This window comes from Rissa tridactyla, chromosome Z, assembly GCF_028500815.1.
Source record: "Rissa tridactyla isolate bRisTri1 chromosome Z, bRisTri1.patW.cur.20221130, whole genome shotgun sequence".
Classification (NCBI taxonomy): Eukaryota; Metazoa; Chordata; class Aves; order Charadriiformes; family Laridae; genus Rissa; species Rissa tridactyla.
Genome location: NC_071497.1, coordinates 76684037 through 76711633, shown reverse-complemented (window position 1 = coordinate 76711633; position 27597 = coordinate 76684037). Strand labels below are relative to the sequence as shown.

Below are 27597 nucleotides of genomic sequence, written 5' to 3'. Positions count from 1 at the left end.
GTATTTTATGGCAAGGTACTGTTCCACGGTGCTGCAGTTAAGAGCCAAACTGTGAGCAGTGCAAGCGTCCAGCTACTGAGAGGAGTTGAATTCTGTGTCAGTTCAGATAAGATTTTTACCAACCTACAGGGGCAAAATTTATCAGCTGAAAGGTATCACCTCTCATCCTCCTGCACGCACTGGCCCTTGGCATTTTGCAGAGTCTTCCTGCAGCTCCGGCTGTGCTCATGCAGAGAGTACAGAGTGCATCTATGCCCGGGAAAGCCAAGTGCACTGTGAACACTTGGTTGGGTTTAAAATCCTCTGCTGCCTCTAACCTCTAAGACCAGCTGATGAGGCCAGAGGTGGGCTGCTCCCCGCTGCATGCTCTCATCCTGTCTCTGGTTGCCTCCATGTCTCTTGGGAGGCAGAGCCCTGCGATGGGATGCTCTGCCCTGCTGCTGAAGGCGTTAACACTGCCAGTGCTCCTGGAGAGATGAACTTTCTCTGCTGGTTTCAGGTTGTTCCTCCTCACCTTGCCATAAGCGGTCCTTCTTACTCTCTCTGAGGACCTCTGGTCTTTTGGAGGATCATCCCTCAACAAGCTTATTGCTCCCCAGGCAGTGATAAGAGCAGAGAGAGCCCGTGAGCGCTGTAACTTATTGGGGTCAAGAGAGCAGCACCTCCTCCCCATCAGCGATGTCTCTGTCACAGCCTTGGAGACAATTTGCCCCAGTACCTGCCAAGCTCCTCTGCAACTCCATCTCTCATTAGAGCCAGTGAGGTGCCAGGGGAGAAGGTGGGCTGCTGTGCACAGCCAAAGCAAGATGTCATGGGGGACCTCAGCAGCAGACATGGGAGAAAGGCCCCCAGATGTTTCGAGCAGCTGATAAACACAGACCAGGCTCCCCTTGCACGCTGTGTCCCCTCCCAAGCTGGCAGCAGTTGAGAGCAGAGGGACATTCCCTTGTTCAGGTCCTGGTGATAACTCCACCTCAACGGGTAATTGCTCTTTCTTTCTCTTTCCCTGGCAGCCCCCCCAAAGGAGCCAGTGCTGATGTGCCGGTCCAACAACTACCCGAAGGGTTTCTACTGCAGCTGGCACCTGCCCACTCCCACCTACATCCCCAACTTCTTCAACATCTCCGTCATGTAAGTGCCTGGGAAGGAAGGGTGCAGTGGGGCAAGTTTTTGTCCCAGCAGGTCCCTGGTAGTGCTGTGAAGTTGTGGGGCAGTGGGTCTGACTTGTGCCAAGGGTATGGGATCAGCATCCCAAAAATGAGCCTGGGGGAAGATGCTCCAGGGACATCCAAACTGGATACTTGGCACTGGGGCTTTGTCCCAAGAAAGTTCCAATTTCCCCAGAGGGGACCAGGAAAGTCCCCAGCTCCTAGGTCCCCTTTCCATGTCCCCCAGGTCCATCCTCTCTGCACCACTTGTCTCCAGTGGAGGTTGTGCCTGCCGGTTTTTGGCACATTTGGCACAGCCACGCTCCCTTCTGCCGTACGCTGGCCCTTCGCCCCAGGCAGCAGCAGTGTCCCCCACCTAGAGCTGGTCCTGGCATGGCATCATCCTCCGCCCTGTGCCTGGGTCCTGGCACAGCTCTTGCACAGGCTGGTGCTGTGCATCATCTTCTGGGACTTTTGTCCCCAGCAGAAAGGACACCCCGTTCCTCTCACAGGAGGGCCAGAGGCAACTCCAACCCAGCAGGGTCTCATCCTTTCCTCGGGGCCAGCGTGAGGACATTGACCGCAGTCTCTGTGCAAGTTTAGGATAAAACGTCACACCGTGAGCCTGCAAAATTCCCTGGCAGGAGGAAAGCAGCCCTTTGGCTGGTGCATGGGGACCGCAGGCAGAGTGGGGACACAGCGCTGCTGCTTCTGCCTCCTCCCTGCAGCAGTGTGGGTACATCCCCACTCTGAGCACTGCTCCGTAGGTAACAGCTCTTCTCACCTCTACTTTCCAGACACGGCATGAGAGAGATGGTCTGCGAGAAGGATATCTTTCCCAAAAACAGGTGTCACATCAAATACCTCCAGCTCTTCTCGACGGTGAAGTACAAGGTGACACTGACAGTCACGAATGCTCTGGGCAAAAACTCCACCACTCTCACCTTTGACGAGTTCGCCATAGGTAACTTCTGCGGCAGCAACTGGCCTCTCCGAGACGGTGTTGGGGTTGGTTCGCTCCGCACGCCGGAGCAACAGGACAGGGAAGGGGCAGACTCTCCAAGTGGAGCCTCTGCCTATCCATGCATGAGGTGGAGCCAGGGTCTCAACAACCCTGGCATCCTCCCCACGCCCCCCTGATTCTCACAGCCCTGCTGTAACTGATGTTGGCATCTGAGCATCCTGGAGGAACCAGGCAGGATACCCACAGGCAGCTCCCATGCTAGTCATGTTGGTGGCCTGGTGCCCTGCCTGGTCCCATCCCTAGTGGTCCAGGTCTCCCATGGTTGCTGACCTCATCCCTGCTTAGGGGCTGGGGCTGGGGAAGTGGCTGCCATGAACCAGGGCAGAGGGCTGTGAAACTGGTGTTGTCCAAATGGCATTGCCCTTCCTGCCCCCGTGAGTTCTCCTAAAAGAGATGTTTGGTGTTTGTGCTGGAAGCAGAGTCATGGGAGTCCAGATTGGAAGAGAAGTTAGAATTCTCTTCCCCCATCCCTAGTCAGGATAAAGCCCTCCCAAAGTCATCCTCCACCAGCCCTTACCTAACATGCTCCTAAAACCACTATTCCCCCCTTTACACCTCTTGAGTGCCCCACCTGGGCAGTGGGTGCTGTGCAGTGTGGGACAGGGAGCAGCGGGCCCTGGGGGTCGGGGTGTCCGTGCCACCGGCTGTGCCACAGGGATGCTGCCCGGCCACATCTGGACCCACAGTGCAGATGCTTCTCTGACTGTGAAGGACTGGCGTGGACTGAGCAATTCAGTGCCAAGTACGGCAAAGCAGGGAGCTGGGCGCAGCGTTTTTGCCGCCATCCAAAGCCGGATTACAGCCGGTGCCGTGACAAGCCTGTCCACCCTCAAAGAACAGGAAAAATGGGAGAGAATAGAGTTCAGGAACACATCAAAAAACAATTTGCTGGTTACACGTGGCAATTACTGGACCAGAAAAACAAATAAATGAATCCTTGAAGTGCAGCCAGCAGTCAGTCTTTGCCTTCAATGTGCTGCATGTCCCAGTCCTGAGCTGCTGTAAGTGCTGGAGCAGGAGGAGAGGAGCTCCACTGCTATCCCAGATTTTCCCTTTCTACCCCAACTCCTGGAAAACATCAAAGAAGAAACAAGGTGCCTGTTCTGAACAAGGCAGGGAAGTTATTTTGGAGCAGGGACTGTCCTGCCATGTCCCTGCAGCTGCGGTCCATATCTGAAGCTTGTATTCGTCAGTGCACTGCAAACATTGATAACAAGGCAAGGAGCTTAGCAGGGAAGTGGTGGATTTTAAGTCACTTGGGTGCCTTTAAATGGAAATTGTTGTGTTTGTGGAAGATACACTCCTTAAAAATGAAGGTAACCTCCAGCCTGCAGGGCCCAGGGCAGCAATTAAGCTGCATTTTCTGAGTTCCTTGCATTCCCTCCTGCAGGAGTTCAGGGCATCGTCCTGTAACATCTGCATCCCACCCATGCCCTGCCTGGCTTCCCAAACATCTGGTCCTCCATCCAGCACACAAGGGCAACCCCCCAGGGAAGCACACCCAGCTTCTTGTCCCGGGCATCCCGGCACCAGCGCAAGCCGGATCCAGCCCAGCAGTTTGAACTCAGCCCAGGTCAGAGGAGGGGTGGTGAGCAGAGGCCAGTGCTGCCCCGAGCATGGGTGCAATATCGCTGCCTCTTGCAAGACCACCTGGAGGGGTGCAGGGTGCCTGGACACTTCCTGGTGGTTGTGGTGGGAGGTGAGACCCCCCCAGAGGTGAGACCACCTGGGAGATGCTATAACACCCTGCGGGATGGTGCGTGGGGAAGGGGTGATGGTCCGGTGCTGGTAGGACAGGCTGTGTCCTGCACCCTGCAGCCAGCCCGCTGCCATAAACACTGCAATATCTGGCAGCCTCAAAATCTCCGTGTTCCGTACAGCTGTGAAATTCTCTTCCTCGGGATTTGTTACGGCCACTGTGCATAAGAAGCACAAATGCGGTGGTGACTGAGTGTTCAAGCAGGCAGTCAGCAGGCTTAGCAGAGTCATTGCAGGACAAACTCGGCTGCCGCCGACCAACAGCCGCCTACCCTGAACGGAGCTTCTCCTTATGCCATCTGGGTGTTTCCAATTAAAACAAGTGCATGGCATTTGTCCATTTTGCCACACAATTTTGCCCCAGGTTGCCTGCTCTCCTTGCAGAAGCTTCTGTATTTCAGTGTCTCTTTTGGCTCCCCGTGGCTGCGAACCCAGGGCTGTGTCCCAGCATGGTGGGTGCTGGTGGTGTGGTTCTAGCACCCAGCAGGTTCCCTGGGGATCTCTACTAGTATCAGCTGCACTGAGATCTGCTCTTGGAAGTTGTGCTGGGTTTCGCTCTACTGAATGGAGGGGAGGAAAACCTATGGCTTGGGACAAAGCTATTGCATCGGCTCGTGGGAAAATGCTGCGTGGGAGCATTGCGACACTTGCACGCATCCTGCTACAATGGAGAGATGGTGTCAACCAGCGACTGCATGATGCTTCTCCTAAAATCCCAGTGCTGGGGATGTGAAAGCCTGCCTTCTGTTTTCTCCTTAGCCTAGAGAAAACCATCACACCTTCTGCATGGAAGTTAAACCCCAGGCGTGAAGCCCTGATCTCATGCCCTGCTGGGGATGGAGCAGCCTGGAGCCAACGCAAGAGCAGTGCAGGGCCGGGGGCTCTCCCTCCCAACACCATCTGAGCTGGCAGCAGACCCGCTGCTGGGTCAGACCACCCACCCAGCTTGGGCAAACACAAAAAGGCCCCGTCGGAAGGAGTGACCTCCTTTGGTTTTGCTTCCTCTCTCCTTCCTCCCTCCCTGCAGCCCCCAGCAGAAAATCCCTTCCCCAGCCGCTCAGAAGATGGGCTCTAATTGAGTGGAAAATGACTGGTACTTTCTTTTGCTATCCTGAGCCCATGCCTTGCTGGCGGTCGTGCCGTGCTGGTTTTTAGCAGCCAGCTGCGAGGGGTCACTCTGCATTGTCATTTTCAATGATGGCTGGAAACACATTTCCAGGGCTCTGGCCCCCATCTCTCATCAGCAGGAGATCCGGACTGCCTTCCTCCTCATTTTGCCTCTGGAAATTGTTTTCATAATTACATCTTCTGCAAAGGTATCAATATTAATAAAGGTGAGCGTGCAGGGGGCAAGGTTCTGCAAAGACATCAGGGCTCCAGCCTAAGGCTGCAAAGGGGCTGGGGGATCTGGAAAGGAGAGGGCCTTGAGGCAGAGGAAGGTGCCACGGAGGAGTGAGGTGGTGTGTCAGGAGCTGCCACCTCCCTCGAGATCGATGGGAGAGCATGGGGACATTTGTGGCCGTCCAGGACACAACCGCACCTTCCTTGCTTGTGTTTTGGCCCAAGAACCATGTAGCTGGCACATTTCCCCCAGAAAAGCAGGGACATCACCACCGTGCAGCAGCACCAGCATCCCACCCCAGCGCCTTTCTCCTCCTGTGAGCCTGGGGAAAATCATCAGAAGATGCAGAGCATTAAAAGGAGGAAGGCAGCCTTGTAGGAGGCCTGTAGGCATGGGTGCCTTCCTCAAATCGGCCACCCATCCCTTGTGTGACCTTGGGAAGGTCATTGGATCCTCCCAGCTCCGGCTCTGGGGTGATTAAGAGGCAGAGCATCTCGGAGGGGCTGCATGAGGACAAACGTGCCCACGCCTGTATGAAATTCAGAGTCTCTAAACACGGGTATACAGTTGCCTAGGCAGAAGGTCAGTTCAATTCATACTACTTAGGGAAGCAGAATTAAATTACCTAGTCTGACATTTGGCTAAGACATGGAGTTTAATGTCCCTCTGCTCATGGAAAATGCCAGGGGATATTTAACAGCCGCAAGGGATCCATTTTAGCACTCGCTGGAGAGGTGGGATGGGTGACAGGCCCCTCCATGCTGCAGGGTCTCAGCTGCCTTTCTGAACCACTGGCTCTCTTTCGAGATGTGTCTAACAACAGCCGGGGGTGATGGATGGCTAAAGACTCGCAGTTACGGGTGAGCATGCAGAGCCTTCAGGAAAACCTCTCTCCATGGCTCTTCTTGCACGCCAAGCCCTCGCTTGGACGCAGCAGCCGAAAACCAAGCGGGAAGAGCTGAGAGTCTCCTCCCGTCCAAGTCCCCTTCCCAGGAATGTCTGATGATGCTCCCTCAGCTCTGCAGGATAATATTACATCTGGTTTTGTAGCCGCTTAACCAGTACTCGGTCTAATGCCCATCGTCCATTATTATTATTACTATTATTGCTTTTATTATGTTACTGCCTGCAGGCCCTTGCCGAGGACAGGGCTGTGTTACGCTGGCTGATGTACAGCCAGACAGCCCCTGCCTCACCATGTGCGGGCTAAATGGAGAAAGACAAAGGCTGGGGAAGGAGAACCATTCATCCCCATGTGTGGAGCAGGAACCCGAGAGGCTGTGGAGGATAAAGGACTCCTTCAAGGTCACATAGAAACTGGGGAGCTGGGCACAGCCCATGTCCCCTCACTCCTCAACTGGCCCTTGCGGGACCGATCATGATGTTCCCCGTGATGAGCACAGCGTTAGGAGGTCTGTCCTAAGAGATGCGGGTCTGTCCTCGCTGGACCAGCTGCCTGAGTTGCGGTTCCCTCTTCTGGCTCTTGCAAGCCCGCTGCCTCGGAGGGACGTGGCAGGAACAGCTTTGGCTTTGTGCTTTCAGAGGGGCTGGCACTGCTGTGCTTTCTAGCCTGGGCAGGAGTCCCACGGATGGGGGGACACATGGGGAGGTAGCAGGGACTGCTGGTTTTCCCATTAACCCGCCGCACCGTTTGAAGACTCTCCGCAGCTGGGATCGCAGCCCCTCCGATGGCTGGGAGCTCCTTCTCGGAGCCAGGGCAGCCCTCCCCTGCGTGCCTGGGACAGTCTCCAACCCGCACGAGCAGGGCTGGGGATCACATCCCTTCAAAACGGGCAGGTGACTCCCACTTCTTCATCAGGGCATCTTTTGTTATGCTTTCCTCCAACCCACCACAGTGGCACCTCTCATTGCTGCCCAAGCACGTGTGTCCTACCTGGCACAACTGCATTTAAGCATTCCTCTGCCGTGGCTCCAGGCTGGCACCTCAAAAATTAGGGCCAGGCTCCCTGTGTTACCCCAGTGAGCATCCCATCGTGTCCATCCCCCGCCTGGTGCTTTCCTTCCCACTTCCTCACTGCAGAGCCACAATTCGCAGTCATCTGCATTCGTTCAGCCAAACAGACTTTTGTTTTGCAAGCCGAGCCCACTGAGCCAGCACTGGATTTATACTTTTCCGTATGCGTTTGGACTCCAAGTCCCTGTCGATGGAAGCTGATGTCCAGCCCAAGCCCGGGGATTCGAAGCAAGTGGAGGAATTGCGCAGCCATCTGGAGTAGCTCAGCACTGCGCAGGCCCAAAAGTCATCCCTCCTGCTGTGGATAAAGCTGAAAATGGAAAATCTTGTCCCATCCTGCCACAGAGAGGGGTCAATGGGAGCTGGGAGGTGGCACTAGGTACCCGTGGTCAGGCCCATGAGTGCTTGCTCACCAGCCACTCCCCGAGCCTCCGGGAGCATCCTCTGAGTGCTGGGTGCAGTAGGGATAGAGGAAGATGTCCAGCCTTCCTTGCACCTGCCACAGCAGAGGGAAGGTGATGGGAGGCGGGAGAGGCTGTCAGAGTAACGGTGAAGATGACGGTGAAGGAGGACTACAGCAGGGTGTGTGCCAGGGTGCTGGGCAGGAGGGCTGGGGAGAGGGAGGTGGTAGTGGGCTACACCTCGGGAGGAACGAGGGACAATTCTGGGTCCCACTGAGGTGGCGGGGCTGTGACTTCATTTCAGCACCCCCCCTGTGACCCACCCACAGCCAAGAAAGCAGGTTTCAAAGCATCACAGGCTGGTTTCTCCTAAGAGGAGCAAGCAGGGAGGATGTCTTCCTGGAGACAGTTGCTGCAATGCCACCATCATCCTGGAGCAGAGATGGCAGTGAACGGCACACACACGACCCCACTTGCAGCAGGCTGGCCCCCGATCAGTGACTGGTCCCATACAGCTTCAAGTGGAGGGAGAGGTGCCCTTCGTCCACAAGGCAGGGCTGCAGGCAGTGGGCAGGCAGGCTAGCGAGGGAGCAGCTCACTCACCACCACAACCCCCTTCCTCTCCTAGGGTAGGTGAAGCCCCTGTGTGGACGTCACCTCCTACCCACAGCAGGTGAACTCCTGGAGTCACCATGGAGGAAAAGACCTCTGAGAGCAGGACAGGAGCTCTGCCAGGCAGAGCGGGGCTCCCAACAGACCAAGCATCCCTCCTCCGTGCTCAGGAGTGGAGTTTGGTGCTGGCGCCTTCAGAAACTGCTGCTCAAGGTGGTCAGAGTCAGGGGACCATTACTCAATCCAGAGATTTTCAGGCCAGGAGGGAACCATCGGCCTGCATGTGGACTTTGGAGGGGGTTAAGAGCCCTCCCAGGACACGAGGACTCACACGCATTGCTATTCTTAGAGTGCACAGAGAGCCCTCTTCCACCCCAGGCACAGCTGTGTGCCCAGCTCCCCATGACCAGCCCCATGACCAGCTCCTTCCCGGCCATGAGCAAAGGAGAAGCATGGGTGTTACCCAAATCTTGGTCTTTTTGTAGCTTTGCTATTGCAAATTGGGAGTTTGAGCTGTCAGGAGCTGAGCAAACCCTCAGTGACAAGCAAGGCTCACTCTGCAACGGGCAATGCCGTTCATCACAGCCTGTCTGTGATTTTCTCCCAGCACTCTGAAAGTAGCTGCAACTTCAAAGCACGTTGCATTGCTCGCAGCCAATTAATATTCGCTTGAAATACTTGTCAGGTAGCAAGACAATATCCCCATATCCCAAAAGCAGAGCAGGGCTGAGAGGGAGAGGTACTTGGGGTGGAAGGCGACCACGGCAGTCCTTCGACCTTGGCATTTATGTTGTGCTGCCAACGTTTTGAATCCTCAAAACCCCAGCCCTAAACCCAAGGGCCAAACTCTATCACCTTACTGCGAGGTACGTGGGTTTGAAAGTGGGTCAGACTCGCAGGAATCAGGAGGTGCAAGGAAATTGCAGGATTTGGGCTTGGCGGACTGCTTGCATTGACCCAAGTAGCCCTGGGGAGGAGGGATGCTCTCTGTCCTGGCCAGCTTCTTCCTGTCTCCAGCACTGGCATCTCCTTGATGGTTGTTATTTTGTGCCTGGACAGCCGTACCACTGACCTGGATAAGAAAAGGTGATTTGCATCTAATTAGTTCAGGAAAAGGATGTTCTGTGTGTTGGTTGCTCCCCTTGGAAAGCACATGGCACAAAGCCCAGGCAGGGGTATAAGGATGCCGCATGAAAGGTTTACCAGCCACTTTCTTCTCTTCCAGTAAAGCCGGACCCTCCGGAGAGCGTGGTGGCCAAACCCGTGCCCAATAACCCTCGGAGGCTGGAGGTGTCATGGCAAAACCCTTCGTCCTGGCCTGACCCCGAGTCTTTCCCACTCAAGTTCTTCCTGCGGTATCGGCCCCTCATCCTGGACCAGTGGCAACATGTAAGTGACGCTGAGGTGGCCGGGACAGGAGGCAGTGCTGGGGGCTCGGAACAAATTGCGCTGGGAACAAGTGGTCAGGGACCAAAAAAAAAGTCTGTTTACTGCCCAGGCAACCCAAACCTTTTTCATCTCCTTCCCTGTCTCTGCTCCTTTCTCTCTTCCTCTCCGTCTTTCTTTTAGCTCACATTCTGCCTACAAATGGCTCTGCAGGCTCTCCCCGCTCTGCATTTTCATCCACGGCTCCTATCTACTTTCCATACATATGTTCTATATAAAACCTGCCAACGAGATGTAAAAGGCATTTAAAGTATAAATGTCACCACATTTAAATGTGCCTCTGCCACATTTAGATTTTGAACTGAAGATAAAATACCGCTCACCGTAACTCAGAGCACAGTCATGGCGCGATTGCCGCGATGTTATCGTATTTCTTACTTTTATTTCTTGTTTCTTTAAAAAAAAAAAAAATAGTCAGTGAAATCCTTGGCAGCCCGGAGGACAGATTTCATTTGTTAGCTGCAGGAAGATAACAAATGGACTTTTTTTTTTTCCCCCCTCCTCCGTGTGCTGCTTGCACGCTCGGCTGGTGAAGGAAAGCAATCTGCCACTCGAGGAGAGGTGCTGCTACACTGGCACGGCTTATCCAGCATCCCCCCTGCACCGAGCTGGGCCCGTCAAAAGACAATTAGGTGCTTTGCTTGATAAAGCATTTTGCCCCCCAGCCCCGCCAAAAAGACAAATAGGAGGCAGCACTCGGTCCCCAGGGAGCTCACCTGCATCGTGGAGCCAAGCGGGGCTTTCTGCCGACCAGCTCTTCCTGGGGAGAGAAACAGCTGAGAGAGGGGTTGGGAGACTTTGCTCGTGTCTCTGCAAGATGTCAATGTCTCGGCCACTGTTTCTTTTTGCATTGGTTGTTTTTTTGTTTTTGATGAGGCAGCGCCACAGGAGCTGTTTCAAACTGGAGCATTTGCTGATGGCTTTGGAAATCAGGGAAGGGTTGGGATAGGGTTTTCCTGCTTGTCTCTTTGCTCTTCTCTTCCCTCCGGGGAGCAGGAGAACACCCGCAGAACATCCTGAGGGGTAAGAAAGCAGCGGTGGAGTTTGGACATTAGTTTGCTGTGGATATTCTTTTTTCACCTGGGGGAGAAATGCTCGAATTGTAGAAGCTGTGAAAAAAGAGGAAGAATTAATGGGAAATACCAAGCACAATGTCATTTTTTTCAAGGTGTGAAACTATTGTGGAAAACCTTGATGTTTTTACCCTGCCACAGCCTGACCCAGCCATGCACCCTGCAAATGCAGGGGTTTGCGCACAAAAATAGTGGGAGAGACAGTAACCTGCCTCCCGCCTTGACACCCTCAGGGTGGACGGTCCCTCCATCACTGAGTACTGGGATTCATATTCGCGGGGTCAAGCCGTGCCTGCCCCCTCACTGCAGGGCCTCCAAGGGCACAGTGTGACCTCTCCATCAGTGGTCTTAGGCAGGCAGTGACAGTGGGAAGTACATGGAGGTGTTGCCGACACCGGCAGCAGGGCCACCCTGACTGGAAAAGGCATTTCTGGGGCAGTAAAAGCTCAGTTTCTCCCATTTAAAGGTACCCTGAGCTGCAGAGAGAGCTTGACGTTCCAGCCCTCATGGTGGGTGCAAGCAGGACTGGGAAGGGCTCATCTCCTGGCATCCCAGGAGGTTACAGGAGTCCTGGGTACCACTTTTAGTCACTATCCCCTTGCAAGAGACATGTGCCCCATCACTGGCTGATGGAAAAGTGTGTTTGGGGAATAATTTGCTCCGTGAGCAAGTGCAGGCATTCGGCGAGTGAGGTACCAGCCTTGTTTTCTGACTCTCTGCCCCGCCGGCTGGGTAATGAAAAATCTGATTTGTGGATGATTTGAGGAAAACTGCCACTATTCATCAGGTGAATTATTTGCGAAGCCTAATTCAATCAGCTCCCAAACACCAGGGGATGGCAGTGCTGCAGCAGCGAGAGCTGCTCCGACCCCAGACCCACCTTGGCACGCTCAGCCTGCTTAGCCTAGTCAGGCACCCAGAAAATGCAGGGCTTTGCACCCAGAAAATGAACGCTTCTGATGCCAGCTTGCTGGGAACATGCACAATCCACACTGAGCTCTGCTTTGCTCGACATATTGCTTGTTGGTATCTTGGGGGGTGTCCCCGTAACCCCAAACTCAGCCAGAAGAGGGAAGGGCATGGTTTAGTAGAGCTCAGACATCCATCTCCTCCTACGGTGGTGGTGTTGGGTCTCTCCTCAAAGGGAGAAGTGCCCTGAAAAAGGATGCAGTGGTCACGCATGCCACGCTTGCTTGGGGGTGTCTTAATTCTTGCTGAGTTGAAGGTGTCCTGCCACAAACCGCCCCACATCTTGACTCTTGCTGTCCCCACTGACTTGCCAGCATGGAAAAGCCATGGGACACAACCTGTTTGCTGACAACCGGGCAGCTCAGGAGCCCAGCAGGGAGAGAAGTCTCCGCCAGCAGCCAGGAGGACCTGGGTTGCCTCATGCCCTGGCACATCGCTGTGTGCCCAAGGTCCCCATGCTGAGCCCCGTCCCTGCTTCCTCATGGCAACCCGCCCATGTGGGACCCATGGACTGTGGGTTTTAAGCATCTCCTACCACCCCCTGGCAGCCCCGCGGGAAGCCCAGCATCCCTGAGGGAGCAAACCCACAAGGGAGTACCGGAGACTGTCCAGAGCCAGGAATACCCACACAGGCCCTGCTCGCACGTGGCGTTTCTTGGCAGAATGAGCAGCTCCCCTTTCTCCCCTCCGCCTCCCGTTATCTTTGCAGGGTCTGATTTATGCACAGCACCTCGGCAGGCGGGACCGAATGAGCACTAATAGGATCAGATGGATGTCGAGCTGTCGAATACCGTAGGGCCTGATTCAATCAGTGTCTGCTTTCTCCCAGGCTCTTCCTCTCAGGATTTTAATAATGCCAGGGCTTGGCACCAGAAGATGAAGCCGTCCGTGGCGGAAGTGGTGGATCTTATCGAGACCGCCGCTACGCAAGCTAGTCGTAAATGCAGTTTTCCCCCCGCAAAAGAGAGCTAAGCAAAGCTTGACCCAAGCATCCCCCCTACTGAGCAATATCTGGGGCTGACCCAGAGCTGGAGGGACACCCTCATCCCCTTCCCAGCGCTTTGCCAAGATGGGGCTGAGCCCCAGCATGCCATTTGCGCTCGCTCTCCCTGGCTCAGCAGCGCCTTTCCGCTCAGGCCACTTAGCAGCTCTCGTGTTGCAGTTTGCTCTGGGAATTATGAGGATGTGCTCTGGGAATTACTATCAATGGAGAGATGGTGGTGATGATGATGATGATGATGATGATGATGATGATGATGATGATGATGATGATGATGGTGGTGGTGGTGATGGTGAGTTTCCACGTGAGCGTGCAGCAGGGTGTGTGCCGGATGCTCCTTGCACCATCGTGCCGCCTGGCAGCAGCTCCCTGAGACCTGGGGACAGGCATTTCCCAGCCGTTCGGGATGCAGCCGTGTCACATCGTGTCACATCAGGTGGCCACCGGCTCCCCTCCACCCCACCAGCACTGAGCTCGCTCTGAAACTCAAGCAACTTTAAAGTCATTCTCCTCCCTTTCTGGAAGAGGGGCTGGTGGTTTCTCTGCTGCCAAAAGAGAGATGGGATATTTGTAGCCTAAACAGGTTTTTTATTCTCTCCTTTTGGCAGAATCTCCCCTTCTGTCTCCTAAATATAAAACATTAAATGTTTAGGGTATCCTTTATTTTTCTGCTGCTTTTAAGTTTGTAATTCAAGCCAGATTAGCGTGGTTTCCTCTTCTGTTTTATAGCCCCATCCTGGCCCCAAGCGAGCTCTCCTAATGCTCTCAGATGTTCCTCTAATGGCTTACCTAGGCTGGAACTGGATACCCTTTCCTAATGGATTGCTAATAGCCTGTTTCTGGTTTTACAGGCTCCTTCAGTTAACTCACAACAGCAGCGATCGCCACGCTTATACATGTGATCTCCCCACGAGCACATCCGCGCGATCACCCCTAGATGCAGGCGGGTCGCACAATCCCCAGCATCTTTGGGGAGCCCAGCCCGGGATAGGTCTTGACCAAATTTTCTCCCACCCTGTAGCATGTGCTGGAGCAAGATCTCCCCTTTTCACAATTTTTGGAGGGAGATCCCATGCGCTGAGCACTGACCAGCTCAGTGCATGTCCCAGGAACATGGCAAGGCTCAGAAGGTATTTCTTAATCAGTGTCAGAGCTGGCGGCCAGGCCAAGGGAGGATTTCCTCCAGTGGGTTGCCAGCAATTTCCAGATGCCGTCGCGAAGTCTAATTGAACCCATTGGCCGCGCTGACAACATGAAATGTTAACGAACCGTGAGGCGGGCTGCGCCTCAGATCTTGAGATTTGCAGTAAAAGGTCATGAGATATTTAAAGCTAATAACGTGGTTGGGTTCTCTCCTTCCTCTTCTGTTTTGGAAGCATTAGAGCCACATCCGTGAGCATTTGCAAAGGCTGGAAGCATCCTTTGGAAAAGCGAGCAGAGGTACTCCCACCATCTCGGGATCTGGGGAGTTGGGGCCACAGAGCCCACGATGCATCTGTGCCGGTTCTGCTGCTGAGCAGCTCTGATCAGGGAAACGATGGGTATTTGGGGACAGGAATGGGGAATTTGTGAGTACAGCCAAATATTTAGTGGTTGGGTGCGTTGGTGCAAGGAGGGCATGGTCCTCTGGGCTGGCCACTGCCCCTTATGTGTCGGGGGTGGCTGCCAGGGTGGGCTCAGTCTCATCTCCCAAAGCAAAGCAGCATTTTTCGGTTAAACAGGTGAATCTCACAGGCTATCTCTGGAATTTCCTGCCTTGGGGCACCCTGGAATAACCTGGAAGTGTGTGCTAATGCTGTACCCCGCCTGCGACGGGCAAGGGGACGGATGGAGATGGGGAAGGCAATTAGTGCCACTGCCTGCCGCAGCTGCGTCCCTGCTGGCGCGGTGGCAATGTCACTTTGTGGCGGGTGTGCTTCTTCACGCCCGTTTGCATCCCCCCCACCCCACCCCGCCTCTGCCGCTTTGCCGGTGCTCCCCCTTTTTCCGAGGCAACCTTGGCAGAGAGGTCACCCTGAGCGGGCCGGGTTACAGCTTCACGCCTGGTAGCTTTTATTGCGGCGCTTCTCTCTCCCTTCCCCTGCCGGCTGCAAAGTCAGTGATTAAAAAAGAAGAAAAAAAAAAAGAAAAAAAAAAAAAAGAAGAAATTAATAGGTCAGACCAAAACGCTGAGGCTGTAGCAGCGTTGCTTGCAGCTCGGCGTGGGACAGGCAGGGCTGGAGCAGAGGGTGGCTGGGAGGAGGACGGATGTGGGAAATGTTCAGAAATCACCTTTTCCATCCTTCCCCAGCTCCAGGGATGGAGCCAGGCTCGGGACCCTCAGCTGGCACTGTCTGAGTTCTCTCAGCCCCCTTGGGAACTGCTAGAGACCTAAATTTACTGAGCACCCAGCAGGATCAGGCCTCCAAAGGCAGCCGTAGAGGTGCTACTGAGCAGCAGGGCATTGCTCCACGCGTCCGTGTGCCTGTGCTCACCTGCATCCTCGCACAGCTACAGGCAGGGAGGATGGCACTGGCAAGCTTAGCTTTCCCTGCAGACCATGCCAGGCAGGTAACTGTGCCCGGCGATGCCCACGCACAAGCTGCACTCATCTGCTTTCACCCCAAGCCCGTTGAATCAGCGTGGTAAATGCAGTGCCAGGCAGGGCTAGAGCTGGTGATGTGCACCCTGAGCATCCCCGATCCCATCCTCCCTGCAGCCGCAAGCGAAAGCGAGCTCTGCCAGTTGAAACTTGGCAGAAGGGGACAAGGCAGCAGGGGAAAGAGTCCCGTTATTAACGGGCTTACAGCTCCGCTTTCAAAGATGCTCTTTATTTGAAGCCAGAAGGGAGCCGTTCAGCCGCACCTGGTGTGACACAGCCCAGGCTCCAGAGGAGTCCTGCGATAACGATAACTCGTCCTCCCAGACTGCAGTGGGGCTGAGCTATGTGCAGAAGCCTTTCTGGGGAGAGGGGGGTGACAGCAGGGACCACAGCTCAGACCCTGCTGGGCTCCTTTGCTACCCAGCTGGCAGGGAATAAGGCAGGCGTGTGGGTGTGTGTGTGTGTCATTCACTTTTCCCAACCTTTTAGTCATTCCAGAATCTGGGCAGAAAGTTTTGTCTGGGGGTTAGCCCAACTGACTCCTGCAGCGCTGCGGAAGGAGGAGGTATTTGGGGACTCGTTTATTAGTAATGAATGTCAGACCTATTTGCTCTCCAGACATAGCTTTGAAAGGAGGAAAAAGCAAAACATTTCTTTTCCCCTCGGCGACATCTTTTCGCTGGCTGCAGTGGCTGTTTGCAGTGACCCTCCCGCTCTTCCCAGCAGCAGGGACACTTGCTGGGGGGTTACTCCTGCTTTTAGTTTAGCCTTTTCCCCAGGGCGGGTGGGACCCTGGCGGGACCCTCCCCTGCAATCTCAGGGACTGGCGGCACCTGAAACAGCAGGGAGTTGCGCAGCCGGAGCCCCTGCAGAACTCAGGGTCTGGCCACTTGTTGCAGGGAGAAGAGGCTGTGAAATCGAGCCCGCTGGGGTGCCCTGTCCCCCTCCCAGTTCCCATCCCCCCGCCCCGTTATCCAGGATAACCCAGGGAGCATGCAGAGGTGGGGGAGGCTGCAAGGATGTGAGATGCACGGCAGGCTCGGGCTGTGCTCTTACATGGGCTTTCTTTCCACCTTCTCCCGCTCGCTGTGGGTGGCACGGGCAGCGCGAGCAGATCAGCTTCACCCTCCAATAGCCGGGGTGCTCCTTTTATTTTGGGGAAGACAGGCTCATCCAGGCTCAATAGAACACCTGGGGCAGGTGTTAGTCTCTGTCCCTGCACGCACAGAGGTGGTGCATCCCTGCCGTGGGGCCAAGGGGTGACAGCACACCCCATCCCAGCATGGACAGCTTCGCGGCAGCAGAGCACCCCCTTCCCACACTGGGAGTCTTGCTGGGGAGACAAAGGTGTCAAGGAATGGAAAGCACAGGCACTGACGCCACAGGGGAGCCGGCAAACACATTTTCACATGGGATGCAGAGAAGGAAGCCTCTGATCCCCCCTTCTCCCTCTCCACCTCCTTCCAACACACACAAGCCCCCAGCCCAGCTGCCGGGGCAGGGAGGGTCGGGGTTTTCTTCCCCACCATCCCCTTCCAAAGGCCATCTGGGCTTCAGACCTGACCGTGCATCACCCTGCACCCAGCAAGCAAATGCTATGTGGTCCCACTGGACCAGGAGGAGAGCCCGGGTGGGAACAGAGCACGGTGACCTTTTTCACTGCCGGGGCACCCTGGCAGGGTGGGCAGGGGGCAGCGGGAGTGGGGGGAGGCTGGGGAATGTGGATAATGGCTTCCTTAACTCCTGCTGTGCTGAGCACTGCAAGGCGGTACCACCAGTCTGCAGGCAGGGACTGGGACAAGGGCACACATGGATGTCCCCTGTTGGGGTGGGTGGTATGGATGGCTTGTGTGGATGTCCCCAGGCCTCCAGCACAAATGGTGGGGGGAGTGGCGGCGGGGAGCGGGGACACTAGCATGGACAGGGGGAAAAGCAAGTGCTGGGAAATCCTCCCCTCCACCTGCCCTGGGTGTCTGTCCCCATTCCATCAAGGTGGCACTGGTTCCCAGGCTCATCCTGGTGCTCAGGGCTGTGGGTGGGCACTGGCCATCCCTTGGCAGCCTGTGATCTTTCCCAGCAGGCTGATGGGGGTATTTGGCCACAGCAGGGAATGAGATCCCAGCCCACGCTGTCCTAAGCAAGCTGTCGGCTGAATTACTGGGTTCAAGGGCTTTTTTTCATTTCTCTCTCTCTCTTTTTTTTTTTTTTTTTTTGCAATGCTAATAGCTCTGCATTGCACTGGCTACTGATCCCTCATTAATCTGGGCAGCGCTTCACAGCCAGCCGGAGTGACTTTTGGCAGGTGCACAAAGGCAGGCAGCGACACGCAGACCCCCTGGCCAAAAAAATTACCATGCGCAGCCTTCCTCCAACTTTTGTCTCTGTGTGGCGGGGACTCGGATTAAGGAATTTCTCCCTCTGCCTTTGATGCTGTGTGTCCATCCATCCCCCCACGACCTCCCCCATGTTGTGCCCCTTCCCCCGACTCTCCCTGTCTCCCAGTCGGACCTGGTGACCGTGTGCTTTCCCATCTGCTGCTGCACTGCTGTGCTGAGCCACGGGCACCCACGCAGGGGCTTTCTCACCCACCACAGCAAATGTTGGATGTGTCCGCCGGCTGCCCAGCTCAGAAGTCCTGCATGCAGACATCGTATGTGTGGGGAGAGATGGATGCTGTGGTCTATGCCTTCTTTTTTTGTCTGCTGTCGAAAGAGCAGCTTAGGGCAGCATCATCCCAGGTCCTACAACGGAGGTCCTCCAGGTCCTCCAGCCTGAGTCCTGGGGGAACATCTTCCCCCACACAAGGGAGCGTTTGGTCCGCTGAGTGGACACTCAGCTGGAGGCTGGCTGTGGTTGGGGAGAGGCAGGAATTGCTCCCAAGGGGAAGCACTTAGACAGGAGGACTCTTTGGGCTGGAGAAAACACCCCATATGAAGCAGCAGCCTGGCCAGGCCAGTGGGACCTCAGTGGGGCTGGTCTGCCTGCAGCCAGCTTGCAGTGGGGCTTGGAGAATAGCCGTGGGGCTTGGAGGATGATGAAAGACCTAGAGAGACCCACACACTGTCCGGATAAGCCCAGCATCTTTCTGAGCTCTGTGCCCTTTCCCTGATTCCAAGGCACCCCGAGCCCAGCACAGGCCAAGCCAGGAGAAATAAGCTTGCCGAGGGCTGGCAGCTCACCCAGCGAGGTTTCATTTAATTTAGTTGTCATCATGGATTAATTGAGCTTGATCACCTTGGCATTGCCATCTGAATTGGTGGATGTCACCCAAGAGTTCTGGGCTGATCCCACCCAGGTGGGTCCCCACCGTGTGGTGTGCACCATGCTGCACAAGCATCTCGTCCCGCAGTGCCCACAAGCAGCATGCCTGAGAGCAGTCACCGGCGCCTGTGGCAGAGGCATGAACCCCCGGGTCTGGGTGGCAGGGACAGCCTCACCGTGCCACAAGGCTGCTCAGCTCTGCTGGGTGCAGCAGTGGGTTCCAAGAGCCCACCACCTCTGAGGACCCTGATCCAGCTTGGGTTTTGGTCCTGGGCTGAGGAAGGCCGGAGCTGCATGGGGTTGGTGGGATAGGTCTCAGCCAGGACCCTCCACAGGCTGGAGGATGCACAGCTGTGCCTTCAGGAGGGTCTGCAATAGAATCATAGAATAGTTTGGGTTGGGAGGACCTTTAAAGGTCATCTAGTCCAACCCCCCTGCAATGACTAAGGACCTCTTCAACTACATCAGGTTGCTCAGAGCCCCCTCCAATCTGATCTTGAATGGTTTCAGGGATGGGGCATCTACCACCTCTCTGGGCAACCTGGGCCAGTGTTTCACCACCCCCAGCGTAAAAAAAATGTCTGTTTTATATCTAGTCAGAATCTGCCCTCTTAGTTTAAAATCATTTTCCCTTGTCCTGTTGCAACAGGCCTTGCTAAAAAGTTTGTCCCCATCTTTCTTATAAGACCCCTTTAGGTACTGAAAGGCCACAATAGGGTGTCCCCAGAGCCTTCTCTTCTCCAGGCTGAACAACACCAACTCTCTCAGCCTGTCCTTATAGCAGAGGTGCTCCAGCCCTTGGATCATCTTACTGGCCCTCCTCTGGACCCGCTCCAACAGGTCCATGTCCTTCTTGTGCTGAGGGCTCCAGGGCTGGATGCAGCACTCCAGGTGGGCTCTCACCAGATGCTCACTTGAACATCCTCTTCATCTTTTTTCCCCATCCTCCCTTCTGCCCAGACCTCACAGTAGTTCACTTTTCACCTGTCCCATAAGTGAAATGGACAAAAAACGTTTTCCTGCAGGATGGGAGCAGCTACTCCCCTGGCACAGACTGTGCTAGGGACCTGCGAGCTACTAAACAGGACTGCTCTAAGCGTTACCCCGTTATCTGGACAAGAGGTGGCACTTGAGACCCCAGGGCTGGCTCTCAGTCTCTTTGGTGTGCGGGAAACTCAGGGAGACCCTGCACAGATCCTCGCTGGGCTCATCTGCCCCCCATGCCAGCCTCCAGCCAGCCAGGCTCTGAGCTCAGACCCCCTTGGTGGGCACCCCAAGTAGCTGCCCCAATACCAACAGGTCAAACCCCATGGTGAGACCCATGGCACAGTGGGAAGTCATCCCCTGGTTGGTAGTGATGGACTCAGGCACCAGTCATCCCAGTGCTTTGACTAATGGGAGTTTATGGCTCAGGCATGTCTCAACTTTGCACAAGCCCTGCAGTGAAACCACCGGCATCGCCTGTTTGGGTCCCCCCGGGGCCGTGGGTGGCAGCCCTGAGACGGTGGTGCGAGGAGGGGCAGGACTCAGCCTCCCTCCATCCAGCCCCAAAATCTGCAGCCATGAGACAGATGCTTGCCTCTCTCGGCACCGCTCCCCTGACGAGGTTTGGTAGCAGCTTCACGCCTCATGGGCAACAGGAGGCCATTTGCTCCCCAACGGCTGGTGCGGGGGGATACTGGCCAGGCCTGCCTCCAGATGTGCTCCAGATGTGGGGCTCCTGCAGGCTTGGGATGGGCAGCATGAGCAGCTGGAGTGCAGACCCCAAGGGTCCCGCTGCGCTGAGTGGCAGGCTGGATGCGGCCCTGGGAGAGGGAATAGGGAAGGAGAGATTCTCACCTGGAGCAAGAAAGAAAATGTGTCCCCCTCCCTGGTAGGGAACCCCCAGAGCAACTGTGAAAGGCTGATGGGCAGCAGCTTGCGTGCCAGAAGGATTAAATCTGTGCTGGGGTGTTGCACGTGCTGTACTGGGGACACTGGAAAAGGGCTAGGTCTTTCTCAGGGTGAGTTTTCAGCTGCTTTTCAGCTAGCCCTGCAAGCAGCGCAGTGATGAGATTAGCCACCTTGGCCGATGGCCAGGCCATCACAGCATCCTTGGTGTGCACGCCATCCCTGCCAGTGTAAAGCCACAGTGCCAGCAGCCTCGTCCCACCCAGGTACCGCCGGGCACCCCGATGGTGCAGCTTTTCTCCCTTTGGGTTTCGGGATGTGATCAAGGATCAGGCAGAAGTTTTCAGCTCCATCTTGCTCCTGCTGTTGAACTGAGTTCTTAATAAAATTCAGCTGTTGGTGCTCCCCAGGGCAGTGGGATCCTGTGCCTGACCTTCTCCTGGGTGTCTGGGGAGATGTGGAGGACCCCCACCTGGGTTGCACCATGAACGTCTTCCCACACGTGAAGTGCCGCTCCTTCTGCCCAAGCATCAGCCCCTGGCTGGGCACCAGCACTTGTAACATCCATCATCCCCCTCCCCCGCCCCAGCATCTTTATTATCAACATGTGTCTGGAGAGAAGGTGGTTTGTGTCAGCCAGGCCATGGGGGAAGGACAAGGGGTGCCCCATGTGTCCCCCCCATTCCATGCACAGGCAGCACAGGGAGGGAATGAAGCTGGCAGTGTGTTGGTCCTCAGCCTCACAGACTGGGTGGAAGGCGAGCTCCCACGCAGCCTCTGTAGGATGGTCCTGCCCTGGTCCCCTCTGTACCCACAGGACCCCGAGGCCAAGGCTGGCTCCATCCATGGAAGGTCAGTTGGGTGGCGAGCCCCCCTCCTCTGTCAGCCAGGCACGTTGCTCACTGGTGGTCATGCAAAGGGGATGTATTTCTGCTGAGCACCCACATCCCCCAGTTCTTGAGCCATGCTCCAAGTGATTCAGAGATCCCCAGAAGGTGTGGACAGGGTCCGGGGTTAAACCATTGCACCAGCAGCTGCATCCCCAGGAGGACCAGCAGGACCTCCCGTGGCCCAGACAGCAGTGACAACAGGACAGAGGGAATTTTCCTTGGAAAGATGGCTGGACACAGCTTGATCCTTGACAAGTGCCCAGCCAGCGGGATGCAAGCCAAGTCGGTGGGACGCCAGCAGGCACAGGAGCAGGGTGGCCAGATGTGTGCTGGTGGGGAAGCCTCCTCCCAGCACTGGCAGTGATGCCCAGAAAGCCCTGACATATCTGAGCAGAGCCTGCCTGCACATCTGCTAGTTTCTGGTGACCTCTAGAGGAAGCCTCTCTGCTCCAGCACCACAAGTTTGGGAGTGGGATGGGGGTCTCAGCAGACCTTTGGCTTAGCTGCTGCTGGAGAATTATCCCCCTGCATCCCTCTCCTGGGCTCATGCCTCTGCCCAAAACCCCCAGCAATTCCCAACGTGCTGAGAAAGTCATGTCATCATCCTCTAGCCGAGCTAAACACGCTGATCGTTTTACACCTCTCAGCGATGGGGGGTTCCTCTGACTGCCCTCCCCTCTCCGCTGCTGCCCTCAGGTCGAGCTGTCGGATGGGACATCCCACACCATCACGGACGCCTATGCTGGCAAGGAGTACATCATCCAGGTGGCGGCCAAAGACAATGACATTGGCACGTGGAGTGACTGGAGCGTGGCCGTCCATGCCACCCCCTGGACAGAGGAGCCCAAGCATCTCACCACGGAGGCCCAGGCCACAGGTGAGAGCCCCCCCTCCCACTACAAACAGGCTGTGCCCGCAGCGGGGGGGCACCCAGGAGTCCTGGCTGAGGGTCCCCCCCTATCCAGCTTCATGCGAGTTTCATCCCCAGCCAAGGAGATTCCCCCCCCAGCACCCAGGGGGGCTGTAGCCCTTCACCCTACACTTTGCCCCCCACCCATGGCCAGCAGGTGCAACCATGGCCCGAGGGGTGCTGGCAGCAAACCTGGCTCCAGCATTCTTCTCGCCAGGATGCTTGGGGTGTGACAATGAAGCTGGGGCGGTATTATTATTATTATTATCATCATCATAATTATCATTTTATTTTATTATTTTTAATTTTATTTATTCTTTTATTATACTATTATTTTATTTTTATTACTACTATTATTATTACCTGGAGCGCTGCCCCCCTCCAGCCCTCCCTCTCCAGTCCTACCCCCTCCACACCCCCAACCCCGCACAAAATGGCTCGGAGCGACGCCAATTGGAAATAAAAGCCACGAAGTTAACAAGCCTCTGTTTCTAGGAAAGAGCTGGGACTGTGTCCAAATGGGCGTTATCAGCCCTCCGTTTCCCAGAAGGGCTGGAGCGGACCCTGCGCCGGTTCCCCTGGCTGGCACCGGCTGCGGGGCGGGGGGAAGTGCGGGCAGGCAGTGACCAGGCTTCTCTGTGGGGACACGTGTGTCAGCTGGCCAGATTTGTGTGTGGGGAGGGGGGGATGCTCAGTGCCCCCCACCTTCCAAGCCCAGTAAGAGCACCCGGGGATTCAGGCAGCACCAGGGATTTGCAGCCCCTCATCCCAGCAGGGTAAACCCCCTCGAGGAGTGCCGGCACACTGTGCCTGTGTCAGGGCTTGAGGTCTGCTTCTACCCCTGCCTGCATCGTGCTAAATGCATATACCACTTCAAACGGCACCTGCCTGCTCCCTGTGCAGGCACATGCATGTCCCGCACATGCGTGTCCCTCTCAGACACGTCCCTGTGCATTGCAGGTGGCTGCAGCAGTGCAGGGGTGATGTGGGTCATCCCGGCTCCGGGGCTGAGCCTCACTGTGACACCTCCGTGGGGTCTGAAAGATGCTAAGACAGACCCTTGTGGGCCCCAGCATCCCCCCTCCAGCGCTGTCTGGTCACAGGCACTCTGGGACACTCTAGATGTGACTGAAGCTGTCCCAGCCTGACTGCCCATCCAGGCTCTCCCTGCAATCCTGCAGCCCTTCATGGGGACAGACATCCCATCTTGTCCCATACAGCTGAGGACAAGCTCTGCAAGCCAGCCCAGCATCCACAGCCATGTCTAGGGCATTCCCTGGGCGGGGGAAGCTCTCCTGCTGAGTGCCTGTGGCCATGTCATCATGACCTCTTAGCCAAAATTCCCACAGAGCTGATGCAGAGGGCAGCCTAGCTGGGCAGGATGGGTCCGGGAGGGATGTCCACCTGGTGGTGCCACCATCTTCTGAGCAGGAGGCCCAGTATTAGAGTAGGGAAAGTCTCATGGCCCGCACTATCCCCTGGGTCATCATCCCAACCCCCTGGCTCAGCCCTGGCATGGCACGGCATGGCAGTGAGAGAGGCAGTTTGGGGATGAGACGGTACCATGTCCCCACTGGCAGGGGAAGGGGACTGCTCCAATTGGACACATCCTGGGGCACCCTGGCTCCCCTCGCCATCCCGCTCTCCCTCCCCACAGAGACAACGAGCGCTAGCACCTCCTCTTTCATGCCGCCCCCCACCACCAAGATCTGCGACAAGGGGGCTGTGGTGGGCAGCGGGGCCGTGGCAGTGTGTTGGACAGCTGGACTGGTCTTGGCTGCCTATGGTGTCCTCTTTATTTAGTGAGTATCTCCCAAACTGGAGGCGTGAGAGATGGGGTGTGGGTGATGGGAGGAGGCAGGGATATGTGGACCCCAGGGGCTCCAGCGTGGCTGGGAAGAGGATGCTCCAACCAGGCTGTGGGTGAAGGGCATTGGGAATAGGCCATTTGGGTTTTTCTTGCAGTTTTTTCTAAATGCACCAAATCTGGCTGCTTTTCCAGATTGGGTGTTCCAGTGGAGATCTCAAAAATGGCTTTTCAAACATTTTCCACAAAGCCTGCAAAGGGGTTGGTCTTCGATGCCTCTTTGTCAGCAGACCTCCCCCATCCCCGCTGGTAATTTTTTAAAAGGCAAAGAAACCACGGGGAAATCTAAGGTCTTTGCATAGTGACGGATGCAAAATTGTCCAGGATCAGAAAATTCAAAGATACCTCTCAAAAATGTCCTTGGGCAGGGTCCGTCTCTGGGAGGTGGAGGTGACGGGTTGGGGCACCTGGGTTCTGGGAAGGGGTGAATTTCCCTGTGGAAAAAGGGGTGAGTTTCCCTGTGTGTCCCCTCGGTGGCCGGCCATGGCTGATTCCTGAGCCGGACCGCTGACCCCTCTCCTCCCCGCTTGCAGATCCCCGTCTGTCCATCCGTCGCAGCCCAGCGCAGACGCCCTCCCACCGCCCACCGCCGCCACCGCCCCCCACCCCGCCACCCCCCTCCCGGGTTGAGTCTCTTATCTCTTCGATTTTGCACACGTTGAGGACGTATCACGCTTCTCGCCATCGCTTCGGAGGAGGACAGAGCCGCCGCCGTCCCCTGGGGAGCCGTGAAATCCCCTCCCAGCCCGGAGCGAGGAGACGCACTTGTCCTTCCCCCGTCCCCGCTCCCCTAATTCCCGTCCCCCTTTCCCCAGCAAGGTGAAGCGAGCCCGGGCACCCCGCCGCAGCCGAGGACCCCGCTCATACAGCTAACCCCCCCACGCCAAAGACGTGCCCGCCGCCCCACCGCCCACCCGGGTGACAGGGAGCGTGACGGCGCACCGAGAAAAGGGGATATGAAAATGGGGGTGGTGGCGAGGGGAATGATGCTCCCAGCTGTGTAACCCCCTACGGCAGAAGGGGGTCTCCCAAGGACCGGACTCGCTCCCCCGAGCTCTTGACCCGCGTGGCGAAGCTGGAGGGGTGCACTGGTGGGAGCGGGGTGGGGAGGGGGGTGGGGTGGGGGGGTGGGTGTCTTTTGGTCCCCTTCGAGGGGACGATGGAAGGAAGAACCGGTGGCTTTCACAAGTGTGATGCGGAGCAGGGAGCTGGCAGGGTTTTAATTGGTGAAAAAAAGGGAAATGAAACACCGATGAAACCCCCCTTGCTCTTGCTGAGCACCTCGAGAGCTGCCCCTCCGGCTCCCCCCCCAGCACCCAGCCGGAGCTTTGCCATCCCCAACCCCATTCCCACATCACCCCCAAACTTTTAACCACGTTGGATACAGGGAATCACCCCCGTTGACGTTTGTCTCATTCTCCAACAAAAGCAGAATAGTTCTGCTGTTGCCTTTAGAGCTGGAGCCCTGCAGACCTCTCCCCTGCTGTCCCCCCCCATGCCCCCCCCCCCGCCCCGCCGCTGTCCCCGGCTGTCCCCGTGCCTGCTCTGCTCTCCTCCCAATCCTGCCCCAAGCCCTGTTTTGTAAAGACACCTCCTCTTGCCCCTGCCTGGACCCAAGCGCAGTATTTAATACCGTACGTCCTAGTATTCCCACTGTTGACATGCTGTATTTGAATTTTTTATAGATGTATATATATAAAAAAAAAAAAGAATCAAAAAAAAAGTAATAGAGGGGATAAAACAAAGCTCACACAGAGACAACGCACACACACACACACACACATGCACCAGGAGAGACTGTCTTCATTAAATGATCATTTCATGATGACTGGCAGCTCTGGGTGTTATTTCCCCTCCGGCTGGAGTGGGTGGGTTTGGCTGCTCGCTCCCGTGCATGGTGCTGGCTGTGATGGGGAGGATGTGGGGATGGCAGTGGGGGGGGGGACAGGCACTCTAGAGCCTGACGTGGGGCTTGAGCCCATAATGTAATCTCCCCAGGCGGTGGGAAGGCCCAAAATCTGGGCTTCAGGACACCCCAAGAAGGTGCAAGGGGGATGCTCACCTCTGGAAATCACTAGTGATGTAAAGGGGGTGGTTATCACTACCCTATGTGGCACCTGCAATGTGACGGGAAGGTGCCACATGTCCCCATTCATAGGCCTTTAGGAGATCCCATGTGTCCCCAAGCTCTGTCCGCCCCCTGACACTTCTCAGGCAGGCAGGAGGATGGAGACCTGCCTGCACCCCGCTTCAGCGTGAAGGATGGAGATGACATGTCATCCCAATTAATGCACTTTCCTTGTCTGATTAATAATTTCACGTTAGGAAAATGCCACTGTCTCAGATGCTCCAAATTAAACTTCCAACAGGGCAGGGCTCGCAGGGACATGGCGCGGGGGGCGACGAGCACAGCAAAGCAGGCTGTGCCGGGGTCTGGCCTCTCCCCACGTACCTTGCTTGTGAGCACCAACTGGAGCAGAGATGTCATCAAGCCACAGTTCATCCCAGGGGGAAAAAAAGCTTGTTTTTTTTAAAGAAAATTGCCTGCTCAGTGTCCTAGCAGCGTCTTGCCAGCTGGGAAATGGATGGGTGGGTGGATGGGTGAGTGGATGGGTGGATGGGTGGGTGGATGGATAGATGGGTGGATGGGTGGATGGGTGGATGGAGGTGAAGTAGCCACAGCCCTGCTCTGCAAAGCCTGAAGGCAACACCAAGAGGGTCGCTAGCTCCCACCGGGCACTTGCTATGACTTTCACCATGCCGGGGCTTTATTAAAGGAGAGCTTAGTCCCATGCAGCCTCCAGCTCGGCCGTGCTGGCAGCAGCACTGCCCCGTGTGCTGGCTTGGTTCGCTGGTTAATGTTCCATTACCAGACAACATGCCTCCGTCATTTATTAATGTTTCATTAGTGTTAAAAACATCTGGTAATTAATTATGCACTAATTATGGATTCACAGCGCTAAAAGCCAGGGTAATCTACCATAGCAGATGGCTCTTTGGGGCAGGGGGAAGGAACAGCTCTTAGCAGAGATGGAAATGTCAGGCCCAGCCCTTGCCTGGGGGAAGCATCCCAGACAGACAGATTGCCTTCATCTCCACCCAGGATCTCCATGCCTGATCCGGAGCCATGCTGTCTCAGGTTATTAAGCAGAGGAAACCTGTCCCTCTCAAGCTGTTTCAGGGACCTGCTCCCACTGCCCAGGGCAGCTGTATGAGAAGTCACCCGAGAGCAGTGGCTTTCGCACACAGCCCCAGGCACCCTGCGACACCTGGAGCTGGCACGAAGCCTGATGCCGGCTCCGGGATGCCGTTCATCAGCCCCTCCACGGTGCCTGGCCAGCTTAAGCAGCAGTCCATAAAGCAAGGGGTGTCGTAAAAGCCCACTCATGAAGTGCCCCAGCAATATTACGTACAGATGTGCAGAGATGTTTCTAACTGGGGAAGGTCCCA

At 56.0% G+C, this 27597-nt stretch overlaps 1 protein-coding gene across 3 annotated transcripts in view; it reads left to right on the top strand.

Moving 5' to 3' along the window:
* CNTFR (ciliary neurotrophic factor receptor) overlaps positions 1–25239 on the top strand; it is a 212554-nt gene extending 187315 nt beyond the window's left edge. For 2 of the 3 annotated variants that reach the window (XM_054186256.1, XM_054186257.1), the window contains 6 exons: positions 1014–1131; positions 1946–2112; positions 9486–9649; positions 22067–22247; positions 23938–24082; positions 24681–25239. In XM_054186256.1, coding sequence (XP_054042231.1) covers positions 1014–1131; positions 1946–2112; positions 9486–9649; positions 22067–22247; positions 23938–24082; position 24681 — 776 coding nt within the window. In that variant the 3' untranslated portion in view covers positions 24682–25239. Of the gene's footprint in view, positions 1–1013; positions 1132–1945; positions 2113–9485; positions 9650–22066; positions 22248–23937; positions 24084–24680 lie in introns of those variants that run through there. The other variant, XM_054186258.1, reaches the window with a different exon arrangement.
* Positions 25240–27597: the final 2358 nt, after the last annotated feature.